Below are 18,185 nucleotides of genomic sequence, written 5' to 3'. Positions count from 1 at the left end.
GAATTTTCATGTCTGTGGATTAAAGGACTCACACACTTGAGTCTTTTTAAACCCGTGCAGGACGATATATATCAGCACATCAGATATTTATATAAATTGTTGTTTATATCGTTTGTTAACATGAATTGAAATACATCCCCACCCACTTCCACTCGAATCAGTTTAGTTTTACCTGGAAAGTGCAGCCACATTGAAAAGTTAGAAAACTGCCAGGATCAAAATGGGCTCCAATCCCATTGGAAAATAAATAATGTAAAATAAACTTTGTGTCAGTGTGGAGAGTTAATTATATCTCAGCTGCTGGTTAGACTCGCTTCTTTCAGACGCAGTCTTTCTTTCTGTTAGGAGAAAAACAAACTTCTTTTAGGAGAAAACTAAGCCAGACATTTAAAAGATGTATGTCATCGATCTGAACTAAACCTCCAGAATTCTAACTTATAGGAGATGTTGAATGTACATCAGTGCAAATCTGCTGATTCAAGCCTTTTTGGACCATTTCTGGTCCATTCATCATGAAATGTATAATATACAATATATTATATAATAGCATATTATATTTTTATATTATATACATTATAAATATACAAATATAAAATACATATTATAAAAATATTATATTAAATATATAAGAACTTAAGAATATATAAGTTCTACTTCCAGTTGGGGGCAGCTGTGGCCTAATTATTTGAGAAGCATGCTTGGAACTGGAAGGTCATCTTTTCAGGGGCCCAGGGGTGTGAAGGAACAGCATGTTCTCCTCCCTGAACATCCATGGCTGAACTGCCCTTGAGCAAGTCACCTAACTCCCAACTGCTCCCAGATGGTTGCCTGCTGCTCCGAGTGTGTGTGTGCGCAAATACGTATATATAATATATACGTATCTTCAGAATGTATTAGATGTGTTGGGAATTTCATTTGAGATATTTTCCTGTGACAGCGATATGCCACCTGTTGTTTTATGCTCCTGAATCTTTTCAAACTGATTAAATAAACTAAGCCATGAAAACCAGCCAAAGTGAATCAAGTGTTGCTGATAAATGGAGGAAACGGAGACCTAAGGTCTGGTGTGTTTCTAAAATAAATCCCAAATGTTAATCTCATCAGCAGGTTCACCAGCATATATCACAATCTGTGTATATTAAAGGTTTCCTAAGAGGTGTTTATAAAGCACTGATTTTTTTCAGTATTTATTGAACACAGGAAGTTGCTTTTACACTGTGTAAAACTGGCATGAAATACATAGAAATAGATATATTAAAGATGACTGAATAATGTTTTCTGATATGAACTTACATTAGATGTTTATGAGATTTTTTGGGGGGTTACAATGATGGTATGCCATATGCCTTTGTTCCTGTTCTTTATTAACATGGTGAATCTTACCAAGCCATTTGCGTCGACCCTCTTGGTCTCCACTTTCTTCTCTGCTGTGATGTTATGCACTGACTGCTGGGCTTCTTTCAGTCTAAAGAGCAAAGTAAGAATATAGTCGGCATATTGCTGCTGGTCAAAGCTTACATATGGTTTAATATATCAACAATGTCTAATGTAACACATGTATCTCAATTTTTATCAATTTTTAGTTTACTACATCATTTGAACACGGCAGCTGTCATTCACATTGTGAAAAAATTTCATGACGAATGGACCAATAGAAATTTATATTCTATATTATATATATATTATATATATATAATATTTTTGGAGATACATGTTTGTCCCTGAACAGCATCGATATTAAGGGAATCCCACCTATTTGCATGAAATTACAGATAGAGCTCTGATAACTATCACATTTTTTATTGGTCTCACAGATACGGGAATCAATAAATAATGTGTAACTGTTTAAGTGCTGTCTGAACTTTGCATAGGGCATGCACAGTAGTGTCACTGTCACGCAGCTTCAAGGTCTTGGGGTTGAGGGCTCGAGTCCCAGTCCAGGTCTATCTGTGAGGAGTTTGGTGTGTTCTCCCCGTGTCTGTGTGGGTTTCCTCCGGGTGCTCCGGTTTCCTCCCACGGTCAAAAAACACATGTTGGTAGGTAGATTGGCTACTCCAAAGTGTCCATAGGTGTGAGTGTGTTAGTGACTGTGGGTCGCCCTGGGAAGTACTGGTGCCTCCTCCAGGGTGTGTTCATGCCTTGTGCCCAATGATTCCAGGTAGGCTCCGGAAACACTGAAACCCTGAACTGGGTGATCAATTACAGACAATGAATGAAGAATGAATGCAATTTGCATGTATATTGCATTATGCATGTTTTTGGTTTTGCTTGTTATGCATTGTTTACAGTACTAAAAAGGGCTGTAGCTTGTTGGATATGTTGGAATTCCACAAATTTACCGAAAGATCTGCAGGATTAAATAGTTAATATATAAACAATGTCAATCAGAGGGGTTTGATGTGAACTGCTCTGTTCTATAATAACTTACTGAGTCAGAATTATTAGTAGCTTTGAGCCATTTTACATCAAACCACCTTCAAATACACTCTCAGTGATTAAATAATGAAAAATAAATCGTCCTGAAGTCCCGAATCAGGATGATTGTGTAAGTCTCTGTGTTAACCACGTACGACACTGGAAATTGTTGCTTTTTCACCTCTCCTTTGAGATGACCTTGTTCTCCCGCTTCCATCTGGTCTTGAAGTCAGTGCAGAACTCGAACCAGAGCATGAAAACATGACCAGGCTGGACCGCCTGCTCTCCAGTGCGTGGCTTCAACCCAAAGTATTCCACCAGGTCACGGAAGCTGAGGAGCAGAGTCAGAAAGCAGGGATGGAGAAAACAGACCAAGAGCTCTGCAGTGTACATTTAATAATGTAATAAATGTTCACAAAATCACCTCATAACATTTCTTAAAGCATACCTGTTATGATTATAAAATTGCATAAAGAAAATAAATTAACAAAGATAGCCATGTACCTTTTCTGTGCTGATAATAGGTGACGTTCAGTCGCTATTTGTTCATTCTGAGCTGCAAAAACACAAATATTGTAATGTTTACAAGGCATTCAGTTGTATACTTGGCCTCGTTAGAAGTTAAAGTATGTGTTGTTGCAATTATTAGGAACTCCAGGACTTCAGCAGGTAGGTTTCATGCAGTAGCAAGTTATGATATTTGATGTTAGAACATTACTTCATAAACTTGACATAAACATTTACCCCACGGACATTTCTGAAGTATTGTTAATTTTGGGTGATTAGTTTTGGATCACTAAAGCAACTCTAATTCACTTAATATGTATTTGATGGTGCTGCATTGCTCAGAGATTGTAGTTTGACGGCTCCACTACCCACTGATTGGGGCTTAACACTGCTGCAGCTGATGCTCAGGCTTGAGCATACAGATTTTGAAGCAATTAATCTCATGCCTTCTGTGGAGGGTATGCAACCTGTGTGTGTGCATGGGCAACTGAACGTCTTTGTCCACAACTGATGTGAATAAAGTAACTACAAAAGGAGTGCTACAAATTCAGACGAATATTGTAATTAATTTACAGAACTGGAAAGTCATTCATTCATTATCTGTAACCGCTTATTCAGTTCAGGGTCGCTGTGGGTCCAGAGCCTACCTGGAATCATTGGGCGCAAGGCGGGAATACACCCTGGAGGGGGCGCCAGTCCTTCACAGGGCAACACAGACACACACACATTCACTCACACACACGGACACTTTTGAGTTGCCAATCCACCTACCAACGTGTGTTTTTTTGGACTGTGGGAGGAAACCGGAGCACCCGGAGGAAACCCACGCGGACATGGGGAGAACACGCCAACTCCTCACAGACAGTCACCCGGAGCGGGAATCGAACCCACAACCTCCAGGCCCCCTGGAGCTGTGTGACTGCGACACTACCTGCTGCGCCACCGTGCTGCCAACTGGAAAGTCATATACACAAATATTTAATTTGTAAATTAAATACAGGAACTAAAATGTGTTCTTCTATGGCATTGTATCCGTAATAAAGTACTTATCTGAAGAACACAGAGATGGTATTAGTCTTAGGCCCTTTGCTGCTTATCCCACTCACTTCAACATGCAATACAATTTCTCTTTTCTTGTTTAAGTCACTCTACTGCTGCATTTTCAGAGATTCCCCCCCTTTTTTAAGCTGAAGTACAGCCTTGACTTACTCAGAAGTCTCCTTCACTGCCAAAGCCTTCCTGATCCCTATCTGTCTGTCTGCCTTCTGAAGCTGGCGGCTATCTTCCTCAGGTAAGAAAGACCACAGACACTTATCAGGTCCCAAAAAGGCCCAATCACAGATATTCTCCATGGAAACACAATGAGCACATTTTACTATGTAGTAGACAGTTGAGTAATTAAGGCAAGAGACACATGAGAGAACATTTTTAGAGAGAATTGTGTGCAGTTACTGAACTTTTCATGAGCAATGTTTTCTGAATAAAAGTACTTAATATATCTGTACTAAATTCTGATGTGCTGTACTATAAACACTGCAAGGTGGAGATTTAATTTCCAAATGAATGCAAAATGAATAATGCTCAACGTGATGTATATTTCTGTTGAAAATTCCAATGTTCAGTCAAGAATCAACTAGAAGGTAAAAAGGTTTTCTTAGTTTTCTGAAACATTTGTGTGATTTTTGCCTGAGTGGTTTCAAATGTCTTCTTTTTTAAATGTTATTGTGACTTTAGTTTTGGGTTTGTGTCTCTCTACATTCAAAGGGATATGGGCCTGGTCTTACATGATTGGAAATTACTGCCTGCGTGGGTTGTAGAGTTCTCTGAATGGACTATAAGGACTTTGACCATAGTTAGTACTCTCAGACAAGTACAAATACTACAGAAAGTCATTCTTTAGCAAGAGGCTGCTTTCAGCAGACACTATCCTTAATTTTCAACAGGCACGTATGCTCTTCTGTTCATTCATCTTGTTCAACAAGCAGCAAAACAAAACATCTCCCCTATCATATCTACAGACACATCTGTATTCCTTCCTCACAGCCTCCTCTGTAGAGCTGTCTGTTTGACAGGAGGACACGCTGTTAAACCTGATTCACAAAGACAGAACTGTTCAATTTAGAGAAATATAAGGAAGAGACAATTCAGAGGCTGTTGTAACTACACCTGTTCGCATATTAAGTGCACTGATTTTTAGCTCACCATTGGTTAAAAAAGCTTCCATTTTCTCCTTGAAAGGCTGGATGTAGTTAAGGGTTGTTCTGGAGCACACACTCTGGACATCTTTCTCACAAACTGTAGGGGGAAAAAAAGAGTTATTGCTTATCTAAGGCTCAGCTTTGACAACTACTGAATATCCTTTTCAGCTCTTATTGTTTCTACAATTTTAAAAGAGGGATTTTATCGTTTTTTCGAACGCTTTAAAGTGAAATGGTTTAGATGTGAACAAATTCACTTGATGAGAAATGCTCCATTCTACAGTGTGATGTGGAGCTGACAGGAACCAGACCCCTGCAGTCTACACAGCAGAAATCTGCCAGATTCCTCAGATGAACTATATGTATAAAAATAAAGAAGTGCTCTGATTTTTAAATATCTGTTTGTGGTAGAGGAGTACTAATAGGACTGTGCTTAACCAAAGTAAATCCCCATATTTTTCCAATTCACCAATATTACAGCATGAGCAACATCTAAAAACCACACTGTTCAGTTGTGGTGTTGAATACAAAATAAAAAATGTCTATTTTTGTGCAACCCCAGGTGCCAGTCATGACCACTGTAAAGAAAATTATCCTTAAAAAATGATCATTCGGTAATTTTCGCTACATGGAATATTTTCTTTCAACACACAAGAGTGATTTTGTTTACAGTGACTGAATTGTGTAGGAATGTTGGGAGATTCCCCTTTAACTCCTCATGAATTCCCTTTTAACTATCCATACCCAGATTGACTGTTTTCAGCTTAAACTGAATGATCATTGTTCATTTGCTGTATACAAATGGTACAAGTGTTAAAAAGGTACAAGTGTCTGTAGGAGTTCAGTGCGCTTTTCTCAGAGGAAGGATGCAGCGAGGCAGGGGCTGGAGCTCCACCTGTGTGGAGTCAGAGGTTATCACTAGTCTTTTCCCCTGGATAAAGGCTGTTTAGAGGCACCTCTGATGGCGGCCACAGATAGCTGCCACTCTGCCTGTGGCACCAGGCTGTGCCGTTTATTCCCCATCAGTTCTTCATCCAATCCCTGGATCAGAGGGACCGGTCTCCTGTCCCAGTCATAATACACCCTGATGGCAGCCAGGGCCTGCTGGATACACTCCATCTGCATCTCCCTCTGATAAGATTACACACGTCACTGTTTTCATTCAGCATTTGTGTAAACTGTGGAGGCAACCGGCTACAGAGTAAGCCCCCAACTTTACAGCAGAAGCATTTAGCAATTTCTCTTACATTTTCTACACTAATATCTATAAACAGTCTGCAGTAACAACATTTGTTATCACTTGACTATATGAATACTCAGGGCTAAAATTCTGTAATGGGTGGTCATATGTAATCGTGGTCATGATGAATTCAGATGAGATTATTTAGCCTAGTTTTTAATGGATGTTTAGAAACTGTACAAGGAAATGTTCAAATGATATGTCAAACATTCTATTATTAAATTGAATCATTTTTCATTTTATACATCCATTAGTCAAGAGCAGTGTCAGTGCTCAGTTTGTAAATAGCCTCTGTACAATGTCTGTGTGACAGCTGACCAATTAGAAAACCTCCCCAAAGCTGCAATTTTATTTGAATTCACAGCTATATTCGGATGACCTTTCTCATTCTGTGTAACTGGTAACTGTGGGTCTGGCCACCGCCAAGCACCAGGAGATTTAAATACAAAGAATTTTGTCTGCACTGCTGTCATTGCTCTCTTTTTGGCAGTTTTCTGCACAGAGAATAATATCACACAGACGTTCCCAGAGTGACTCATGTGAATAGCTCAGCAGTTCCCTATGCCACAGAATAAGGCAGGAGACAAATGCGGTCACCTTGAGCGAAGCCAAACAGGGAGCATAAACTATGTGCTCAGGGCAAACAAACTAACCATAGCGTAAAACAAACAACCAAATAAAACAAAAACAGACCAGAATGGTACACAAAGAGAAGAAAGACCAGGTTCATCCCAATCATGAGGGAGGTTCAAACGGTGGGACAAAGGGGAGAGAGCGATGGGCCAGATTTGGCAGTCTCTCAGTCGCCCGATAAGGATGGCTTGTTGAGAGGTAAAGAAAAGAATCTCTGACACACATCTGCGGGGCCACACTGAACTGAAGCTGATACAGTGTAACAGGAGAGCAGTGATGCATCTGTGTGGAGATAGAGCTCGGCTCGCAGCCGATAAGCTGCTCTTCCCTCAGATTATATAAGAACAGACTGTGAGCCTCTCCTCCACATGAGCAACAAAGCCTCAGAATCATACAATGCCATGGAGCATCTGATGGGCAGGATTAAAAACATATCTAAAAGGCGCCATGGCAAAGTCACAGAGACTCCTCTCCGTCTAACGTGCACGTGATCACAGACAGACACGCACACACTCACACAAGGGAGATAGCAAGTTTTTGATCAATGCCATATGGACACACTTGAACCAAGTATGACATAAAGTATATTCTAAAATAAAACCAAGAAAAATATTGAAATGAATAGGGGTATAAAAATGCGTCATGATAATGTCATAACAAAATGCTAAACTGAGTAGCAATATACATAACACTGAAATATGTCATGGCAGATGCTGTGAGCAGTTTTGAGTTGTCATGACAGATTTAATTCAGCAATATTACAGTGACATGTTACCACTGTCGATAATGCCATGGCAGATGCTATAATATTTGAACACTTTACTCTAGGAAAGACCTTTGTTCTAGACTCCAAGATGGGATTTTACAATGACCAGCCAGAATGACACTATATCTGACCAGATGGGTGCATTAGCAGTTGCAGGTATAGTGTCATACCAGCCGGGCATTTTAATATCCTGGTCCATATTAAGATCCAAGGTCTGGATTTGAAGCCCTTTGCTGTAGAACAATTATCATAAGGGTACATGATAATGACTATATGTCAAAGTGAGTTGTTGTGGATCTAATTCAATGAACAAGATCCTGAGATGTTTGTTGAGTGGCAGTGACATTACTAACTGCTCCACCATGCTGCCAGTTTTCATGATATTCTTTTGTAACGTTGTATAGTAGAAATCCACAAATTAATATTGACAAGTATTATCCACAACTGAGATAATGCTTTGTGAGTAATAGATATTCTGGTCATTTTGCCATTTAACGCAACTTTCAAACCTTTGCAAAAAATAAGCACACTTCCCGACTCCCAGGTATAGTGTCGTAAACAAAGTAAACAACATAGTTACAGTATTTACTTATTCATTATCTGTAACAGCTTTTCCATTTCAGGGTCGTGGTGGGTCTGGGGCGTACCCAGAATTACTGGGCGCAAGGCAGGAACACACCCTGGAGAGGGTGCCAGTCCTTCACAGGGCGCCACACTCACACATACAGACACTTTTGAGTCACCAATCCACCTACCAACATGTGGTTTTGGACTGTGGGAGGAAATCGGAGCACACGGAGGAAACCTATGCGGACACAGGGAGAACACACCAAACTCCTCACAGATAGTTGCCAGGAGTGGGACTCGAACCCACAACCTTTAGGTCCCTGGAGCTGTGTGACTGTGTCACTACCTGCTGCACCACCATGCCACCCTAGAGTATTTATATTTCTTCATTAAAAGTTTGGAGAAAATATTGCAAGAACGTATTCTCCTATTCCATGGAATACAATGAAGAATTTATTCTTAGGTTTATTTTTAAATTACTGGACTGTGTGATAAAGGTTTGAATTTGAGGATTTAAAGCACATCTAAAATGCATGGAATTTAAGCAAAGTTCATCAAAGCTCATCCTGCACTTTTGTGGGTTACAGAAAAAAAAAAAAACTTGTTGCAATACGATGCTTTTTGATCTATGAAGATTAAAGCGAAGCCAGGCGGTGGTAACTGTGTCTTTTCCATTCTGGGGGAACTGGACCACTGTGAGACACTGACAGAGTTACAGTCAGTCATCAGAGCATTCCAACCTCAAAACACAACTGAAAAGCCACACAATAACAGGATGGGAGCAGATTGATTACAGGCACACAAACAGTCCTGGACGAACAGCTTTATTACACAGAATCATGGATCTTATGCTGATACCACACAAATGTGAAAGACAGAGCAGTGCAAGCTCAACTATGTATTTTATTTGCTGCTCTGTCTGGGATGATATGGTTCTTACCCGTCAGGTCGTTCCACAGCTTTCGGAGCTCCTTCGTGAGGTCCTCAAATTTAACTTGGGCAGCAAGAAAGACATCTTGAGGCTCAGGCAATGGAAATATGCAACTGTCTTTCCCAGCATTCTGATAAGAAGTGTAAGGCTAAATCAGAACCGCATCCTCAGTGATGAGTTAAATGTGGAATATTGTGTTGATAAGGAAAGATAGATAGATAGATAGATAGATAGATAGATAGATAGATAGATAGATAGATAGATATACATATACCTCATCAATGTTGCGTAAATAGTAGGATACCACATAATCCACCAGATTTATGCGATTATCCTGTGAATCAGAATAATTTTTTTTGCCAAATATATGGTTAAAATAAGGACGTTATATCTGATGTGTGTTAACACACAGACACAAAATAATATACAAAAATGGTTCAGAATATTTTGGTGCCCCAAACAATATCCTACTCTGTGTGTGTGTGTGTGTGATGTGTGTTGGGGGTGGCTAAATAGATTAAATCAGCTAACCAAATGTAATGCTTGAAGTACAAATGAAAAAAAATGTTAGCAGTAATTGTAATTACACTGAAAGACTTACTCTGCTTTTAACATCTTTAAGCTTGGGGAGAATGTCTAGGCAGAAGCCGTCCGCCTGACCTCGGGTTCTGCTGCCTCCATTCATGTAGTTCCCCAGAGCAAGAATCATCCCCAGCACTTCTTTCACACTGACTCGCTCCAGCAGCTCCTGACACATGGTATCGCATTATTATTAACATTCATTATCATGGCCAACAGTGGGTTCAATAGACGAAACCTAAACATCATTATTTTCATGTGTAGGAGAGAGTAAAAGTGTATATTCCAACAATTCTCAGATTAGTCCTTTCGGAAGTTAAATACCTTGCACACATGGAGGACTATGTCTGTTTTATGCTTGATGGAAGCAATGGCATCAGCAAATGTTGATTTGAGAATGACGCAGCGTGCTCTCAAAGAGAACTCGGGAATCTGAGAGAGCTCATACAAGAACCTGGAGGAATAAGGTATTACAAACACCAGTCAACCACATACTGAAGTTAACTCAGCAACTCAGTTGAAATCTGATTAATGATCTATGACAGGGGTCCTTGAGGTATGGTGATTTCTCTACTCAAACAAACCTGATCAACCAGGTATAGTGACTTTGTTTGAGTAAAAGGAACTGTGCTAGAAATAGGCCCTCCAGGACCAGAGTGGTGAATCCCTAATCTAGAAAAGTCACCTATCGTGCTGGTCTCAGTACTTTAAGAGGCTTAATACAGACTACACTGTAAAAGTGACTACGAAATACTTTCCTTGGTGTTCCCTAAACAGTGACCTGGTGTTTCTGTGAATTCTTGACAGATCTGGTTAATATCTCACTGTTCAGGCTTGTCCAGCAACTTGATGTGCTCTTCATCTGCGGTTTCATAGTGTTTCCTTATTCTTTCCAGTTCTTCAGGCTGAGCTCTCTGAGGACCATAAAAAAGCACAGACACCCAGATCACAAAGTGGAAACAGAACTTTGAAATATGCACAAAACAAGGCCATTCACGCAATTATGAAGGGACAATTGTTATGCTGTGTGTGCTTTTTGGAGCAGACTGGTTCTTCCCATGAACATCTAAGTAGAAAAACAATAATATTCCAGGCTACTGCTAAGTTACTGACATAGTGCATGAAACTTTGGGGAAAATTTGGTTTGGGGAAACGTCTAGGGCCCAGTTATCAGTTATTATTTTGTTGCTGCCCAAAGAAGTATGTGTATCTCCAAAATAATAACTTTGGAACATCGGAGCATTGGAACGTTGGAGTTGATTCATCATGAGATTTTAACACGATGTGATTGGCAGATTCTGTGTTGTTTCTACTCTTTAAGAAAAGGTTACTAGTTGAAAAAAAATGCTCACGTTTTCATACAAGGCTTCAATAGCATCCAGGTCGACCACAGAGTTGTCCAGCATCAAAACAGCTGAAAGAAAAAAGGTATGCCATTTTCTGTAAGCTTTTATCTTACAAACCATATTTTCCGATGATTTGTGCCAGAAGGAAATGCTGCAGACCGATTTGTGACGTGTATTTAAACTTTATTTTCACACAAAGTTTAGGTTCAGTGGTTTTGGACCACACCTCTTTGGTTGCATGCTGTTTCACACCACAGCATGCCCCCTGACAGTGGAAGATATAATAGATGCTTCTAGAGCAAAACAGGCAACATTGCTATCTGTCATTATTACACACAAACACAGTTAGTCAAATCTGAGCTTTCAAGTCTCCAGTAACATACAGAATTCTAGAAATAAAGACTGCAGATTCAATTGCATTTTAAAAATGTTCATCTATGAAATAATTATATAATATTTACTTTAAAAGGGCTTGTATGTGTCTTTTTGGCTTGTAAGGGAAACCCAAATCACCTGACATTTCAGTTCCACCTCAAAATACATAGCTGCCAGCATGTAACAGAAAATAAAAAACCCCTAGCAAACAAGAAGCTGATTTTTCAAGCCTGCCTCTATTACTTTTGCAGTAAGTGGTTACAGACAATGAATGAATGAATGAATAGTGACTAGATTATGGAACAATGTAATACTGATGTAGAGTATTATATATGGAATCTGCCATTGGTCATCATTCTACACCAGAGACATTTTAATTTCAGGAAAACCATGTTTAGTTGAATGTAACATCTGAAGCTAATTTTTTAAAGAGTGGGTTATTTAATGTAGGCAGAAATTCAAACAAGCCTCACCACACTGCAAAGGCAGCTCATTTGATTAAAACGAGCAGCAATAAAAACATGCATCTTCCATTGAAAAGCACAGAACTGTCTGTAATTAACCACTATAGCTGCCTTTTAATAGAGGGATAAAAGATTAATCCATGGCTCAAATATATCAGTTTACCGGTTTTAAACAGAATTTGTTGCTCCCAACATACATTGACATGAAAAAAAAGGGCAGTGTTTTAACTAACAGTAAATACAAGTAAGAAAGTAACATTTAAGCTGTGTCTCTGCACGACCTGCTTGAATGTTTTGAAGTCTCTTACCCTGCTGTATGTCCTTCATATCCAAATGAAGGCTTGAGATTAGAATGCCTACTGCCTGAGAGCGTTTGGCATCCAATAGCTTAATGATCTGGGATGAAAAATAAATAAATAAACAATTTAAACAGTACAAACCATAAAAATACAAATACAGTAAAAGTACAGCATTTTACTGAATAAGAACATTCCTTCTCTTGTGCAAGAGGAACAATGAATAACAACAACACTCTGTGGAAAATGAACCTTCAGGCCAAGAGAAACATTAAGATGGTTATGTTTCATAAACCATCTTAAATATTCTGGAGAGAAACTACAAGTTTTCATCCATTAGACTTTATTCTCATACACAGTGTAATTACATATGTCCATTTCAGAAACAACAACAGAGCCACTTGTGGCATCCTGTTATTAGACTTAAAATATGTCCCACACTCAAAGGATTTGTCCAGTCTGAACTGAAACGGAACTAGTAATTTAGCTATTAAATTGAGACATTCAACAACAAAACTGTAGTCAATGAAAGTGCAGAATCAGCACTACGAAGAAAGCTCTGTGAAGCGTTTTCTGTGAAGCCTGTCTGTGAGCTACAACACCCAGGCAGTGAAGGCAGAAATGTTATTTAAACAGAAAGTCATTTTGTTCATAGTTTTATTTTTGCAATGTATAATTTAATGTGAAACCAAAAACATTTTCGTGCAAGCATTCATTATTTATTCATTATCTGTAACTGCTTATCCAATTCAGGGACACGGTGGGTCCAGAGCCTACCTGGAATCATTGGGCGCAAGGCAGGAATACACCCTGGAGGGGGCACCAGTCCTTCACAGGGCAGCAGTCACACATTCACACCTACGGACACTTTTGAGTCGCCAATCCACCTACCAACGTGTGTTTTTGGACTGTGGGAGGAAACCGAGGCACCCGGAGGAAACCCACGCGGACACAGGGAGAACACACCAATTCCTCTCAGACAGTCACCCGGAGCGGAAATCGAACCCACAACCTCCAGACCCCTGGAGCTGTGTGACTGTGACACTACCTGCTGCGCCATTTGTTGCAAGCATAAATATTTAAATTAATGTTATTTAAGCATAAATGCTTTGTTCCTGTCCATTGTTGCACTTATCATGCATTGTTATTCTAACATAAAACTAAAAAGATAAAAATTAGTTTCTGAACTGGATACGTCAGTGAAAACAAAAATGCATTTCTGAATCCAGGACCTGGCTGCAACATATTTCAGTATTTATCATTTAACATAATGCACATCTAGTGTTTAGTGGACTTTATCAGTACAGTGAGGAATACATGCTCATGTGAGGAAAAGAAACCTTTCTGCCATGCCGTGCCACATTGGGTTATTCACTATACTATACTAATAAGAGTATAAAGATTTAAAGTGGTTTATACCTTTTTTGCTTTGGCTTTCTTTTCAAAGGCCTCAGAGAGGGGTTTCCTTTTGGTGGGAGAGGACATTTTAGCGAACAGCTCGGCAAACTCATTGGTGTTTATTATGGCTGGCTCCTTCAGCGAGCTCCACACGGTATCATTTCTAGAAGAAGAAACGGAGGAAAGATGAAGACAGACATTCAGACACCACTAAGTCTTGTGTTCTACAAGCTGCCTCCCTCCCTTCTTTGTTTTAAAATAATACTGAATAATGGATGTTTCATTTTTCCCCTCACTGCTTAGAGCCTAAAAGGTTCAGTTTTCACACGTCAAACACAAATCCAGGCAGCTTAAGTTGGACTAAATCAAGCAAATGCCCAAATTAAAGGAAACACACTGTGTTAGTGTTGCTGAGCAACATGGCCTAAAAAATCACATTAAATCAATAGGAAGCCAATACTGGCTTTGCTAAAACCTTTTCTCTTATGAAAACAATCAGACAGGCTGCAAGACGCTACAAGGCTAAGCTTGACTTGGTTTAGCTCTGGCTTGCTGAATGCTCAGAGAGAGAAAAAAAGCTTTCATGAGGAGTCAAATAACAGTGCAGCAGCAGAGTGATGGTTGAAGACCAGAGTGGTTGAACTACAGAAATCCACACCACCGCTAGAGGTCCAGGAAGGCCTGCTGATGCCTGTGGTTAGCCCCCCACACACACAGACAGACAGACAGACAGACCTCAGTGCAGCACTGCTGCTAATCCTCCCCAGAGGCCTGAAAAAAAACCGTAGCTTCCTAGTTTTATTTATTTTATTTTTTAAAATAAATGATAATTATACTGAGATTGACGTCAGTAATGAGTGAACTTTATGATGATGTTCAAAATATGTTGTCTTTTCAAATCTGTTATGTGAGGGTAAGAAAAAGAGATCAGAATGACTGCTCAACATTGGTGAGGACCTATTAAGTCTGTTTGGTGGTTTTCTCGTTTCTGTGTACAAAACAGATATGAGGTTCATTAATTTGATTGGGAAGTGTGGGCGGGCATAAAGCACTACTTTCACTTCATTGGTCCGGCTGAGCGATGACCTGTTTTTAACTGCTCTCCGCAGTTAAAATTTAAAGTCTCAAACCCCTTAGACATCCGGGGCTCGGTGCGCAGGCACACATGTATTATATGTTTGTAAACATAGGCGTATTCCATAAAATAATATTGAAATGTTATTTATGCATTTTTGTGTTATCTTTTTTCTTAGTAAGTTTTTATCAAAATCTATATGGGTTTGAGTGGCACGGTGGTGCAGCAGGGAGTGTCACAGTCACACAGCTCCAGGGATCTGGAGGTTGTGGGTTCAAGTCCCGCTTCAGGTGACTGTCTGTGAGGAGTTTCGTATGTTCTCCCCATGTCTGCATGGGTTTCCTCCCATGGTCCAAAAACACGCCTTGGTAGGTGGACTGGCTACTCAAAAGTGTCTATAGGTGTGAGTGTGTGTTGCCCTGTGAAGAGCTGGTGCCCCCTCCGGGGTGTGTTCCTGACTTGCACCCAGTGACTCCGGGTGTGCTCTGGACCCACCACAACCCTGAACTGGATAAGCAGTTACAGACAATGAATGAATTATAAACACAGCACCCAGTGACGTCTAAGAATTTGAGACTTTTGTTTTAACTGCGCAGAGCTGCTCAACACAGCAACACAGTCTAAACGTTTGGGACAGGTCATCGCTCAGACGGACCAATGAAGTGAAAGTATTGCTTTAAGCCCACCCACCCTTCCCAATCCAAAAATTTGAACCATTTTAGAGACAGAAACAAGAAAACAAAAAGAAAACGGTTTCTGTCTTTGTGTGTTTAAATGGAAATCAAATAAACAAGCCGTTTTTTCGTTTCTCTTATTCTACATTCAATCTAAGAATCAAACTAATCAAATGTATATGGACCGGAAAGGCACAGCCAATCACTGGGGGTTGACGACTACTGACGTGCAGACTGACCAATTAAATGTTTACAGAGAAGGTTATCGACCAATAACGGTAGCTCTACAGTCAGACCGTCCAATCCGAAGATTTTAGGCTACTTCACCACGCCCCCTTCTCATTCAAGCGAACCAATCGGAGTAGGGGAGGGCGGGACTAGTTTGTGAACGAAACGCTTCTCGAAGTTCTATGTAAGCTCTAGAAAAACAAAATCCCGGATGTTTGTGAAATTCCGGCCGGACATTTTTTTAAGTCTAAAAAAGGACATGTCCGGGTAAAAGAAGACGTCTGGTCACCCTAGGTAGGACTCGAGTAGAGAACGTGATTTAAACAGCTCTAGGTTAATGAGACGTTGACATTTATATATATATATATATATATATATATATACATTCGGGACAATTCAGTAATCGCTGGATATTGGTGGGGTCACGTCACCTCCGTCCATGCTAAATCTACACCCTTGACTCTTTCTTTCTCTTCATTATTTGGCCAAAAGTTAGTAGACACCATTTTAATTAGGGCATTCAGCTAATTAAAGGTGCACCAAATATCCACACACAGCTGGTGTAATTATTTTAAAAACAGTGTAATAAATATGATGCTCTAGAGCAGCTGCACATGAGCCTAAGGTCATTTTTCCCAAAGGCAAGTGTCAGCTTAGAACTCTGATTTTCTGTAGTGGTGCTAATGACAATCTCTGATGGTGTTTACCTGTTGTTTTGAATCTGTATTCGTGTCCAGTAGAGTGGTTTCATTGGACACACCGGCTCCACTCTTGGCTTTCGTTGTGGCCACTCTTCGGCTCTAGAGGAAAACAGCCCAGGTCCAGCTGGAGGGCAGGGGGCGAGGCCTGGTACAGGTGGTGGTGGAGGTGGAAGAGCGCCTCCGGACAGAGGTGGAGGAGGTGGTGGTGGAGGCAGTGGACCATTGCCTTTTTCGAGTTGTGGCTGTCTCTCCGATAATTGAGCAGGAATTGAAGAAGCATTAGTGTCTGATAATGACGGTGGACTGGGTGGGACTCTGTTATCAGACTCTGTTGAAATAGGTAAAGGTGGTGGTGGAGGTGGAAGTGGGTGTGGAGCAAGAGAAGGAAGTTGTTCCTGATTGCCAGAAAGGCTAAGAGTAATTGAAGTGAGATCAAGTTTTTTTGGCACACTTGGTTGAGGGCAAAGGCTACTAATCGATTCTGTGCCCTCCAGAGTCTTGATGAAGGTTTCTCTATCCGTCTGGATGCACACTGTGCGAAAGGCACGAGGCGTGACGCCGTCCTCAGTGGACACTGCGACATCTCTGAGCTCACCATGAGTATGCTGAGCCTTTTCTTTCTGCTCTGTAATGGCAGCCTGCAGTCTGGACACAGTTTCTGCATTTTCCTCTCGTAGACGAAACAACTGGAGCTTAAATTCAGCCTGTGCAAGAAAACAGTCATCAGAAGCCAGGAATATTTTCAGTAAAGTCTGTTTTGTTCCACTGTCCTTTGGCTTTTTTGACTTATAGCTCATCTCCTTAGCTCTTGTGTAATTGCACATTGTGCTGTAGGGCAGTGGAGAAATCTAATCCATACCTGACATCACTAATATTATTGCTGCTAAATGCAAAGAAATCCTCAAAGGTATGTTCCAACATCAAACGTGAAGACAGCCTAATGAGAGAAGTGGGCTCCGGATCGGAAGGTTGCCAGCTTGATCTCCACAACTGCCAGAAACAACCATTCCTGAAATACCCTTCAGCAGGGCACCCAACCTCCAAAATTATCCCTGTGTGTGTGTGCGCGCGCCCCCGTCTCTAGCGAGTGTGTTTACTGCCCCAGTCTCTAGTATGTGTGTTCACTGCCACAAATGGGTTAAATGCAGATATCACATTTCACTGTACTATTTTACAGTGACCATAAAACACTCCCCCACAAAGTAGAGGCTATTATTGCAGTAAAGGGGAACAAGACACCTTTAATTTCAGGAGTGAAAAATGAGAATATTTTAATCTGAAATGTAATAAAAAAATCAAAATATGCTGCTGTGCATGTATAAAATGATGCTATATAAAATGCACTTCTATATACAACTTTTACAAAAAAATGACCATTAGCTAAGTCTCACATGTTTAGCACCAATAAGAAAAAGGAATATCTAAAATATCTGAATAAAAGCAGATAACTTACAGGACAGGTTCAAAAAGAAGCATATTATATGATCATTAAAGACCTTGTTGGTCTTTCAAAAAAAAAAAACTAGAATATGAAATTAATCATCTGCAAATATCTGCAAAGTTTTCTAGTATATAATAAGCTAATATTTTATTAGGGATATAATGTATGGAACATATGAAACAATAATAAATACGAAAATAAAATGTATATTTATATGTCAGTAACATGAGAGGGGAATCCAGACCTTAAAGTCCGTCCATGTTCAGAGTGATTTACCTCTAATGTTTCTACCTCTTCTTTGCATTCTCTTTTCAGTTGTAGCAGAGCTGCCTGGTGCTCTACAAGGACATA

At 40.1% G+C, this 18,185-nt stretch overlaps 1 protein-coding gene across 1 annotated transcript in view; it reads right to left on the bottom strand.

Annotated features, from left to right (window-relative positions):
• Positions 1-162: 162 nt before the first annotated feature.
• Positions 163-18,185, bottom strand: part of fmn1 (formin 1) — a 31,895-nt gene continuing 13,872 nt past the window's right edge. Inside the window, exons 5-19 of the mRNA XM_066677836.1 lie at positions 18,111-18,172; positions 16,400-17,097; positions 13,737-13,878; positions 12,330-12,417; positions 11,189-11,250; positions 10,662-10,750; positions 10,161-10,290; positions 9,859-10,005; positions 9,532-9,591; positions 9,267-9,387; positions 5,125-5,217; positions 2,920-2,971; positions 2,597-2,746; positions 1,384-1,465; positions 163-338 (exon numbers count right to left, since the gene is read on the bottom strand). Coding sequence (XP_066533933.1) covers positions 294-338; positions 1,384-1,465; positions 2,597-2,746; positions 2,920-2,971; positions 5,125-5,217; positions 9,267-9,387; positions 9,532-9,591; positions 9,859-10,005; positions 10,161-10,290; positions 10,662-10,750; positions 11,189-11,250; positions 12,330-12,417; positions 13,737-13,878; positions 16,400-17,097; positions 18,111-18,172 — 2,021 coding nt within the window. The 3' untranslated portion in view covers positions 163-293. The remainder of the gene's footprint in view (positions 339-1,383; positions 1,466-2,596; positions 2,747-2,919; positions 2,972-5,124; positions 5,218-9,266; positions 9,388-9,531; positions 9,592-9,858; positions 10,006-10,160; positions 10,291-10,661; positions 10,751-11,188; positions 11,251-12,329; positions 12,418-13,736; positions 13,879-16,399; positions 17,098-18,110; positions 18,173-18,185) is intronic.

The sequence above is a fragment of the Hoplias malabaricus genome, chromosome 7 (genome assembly GCF_029633855.1).
Source record: "Hoplias malabaricus isolate fHopMal1 chromosome 7, fHopMal1.hap1, whole genome shotgun sequence".
NCBI classification, from domain to species: domain Eukaryota; kingdom Metazoa; phylum Chordata; class Actinopteri; order Characiformes; family Erythrinidae; genus Hoplias; species Hoplias malabaricus.
Note: the sequence above shows the minus strand (reverse complement) of the source record. Positions and strands in the feature narration are given on the sequence as shown.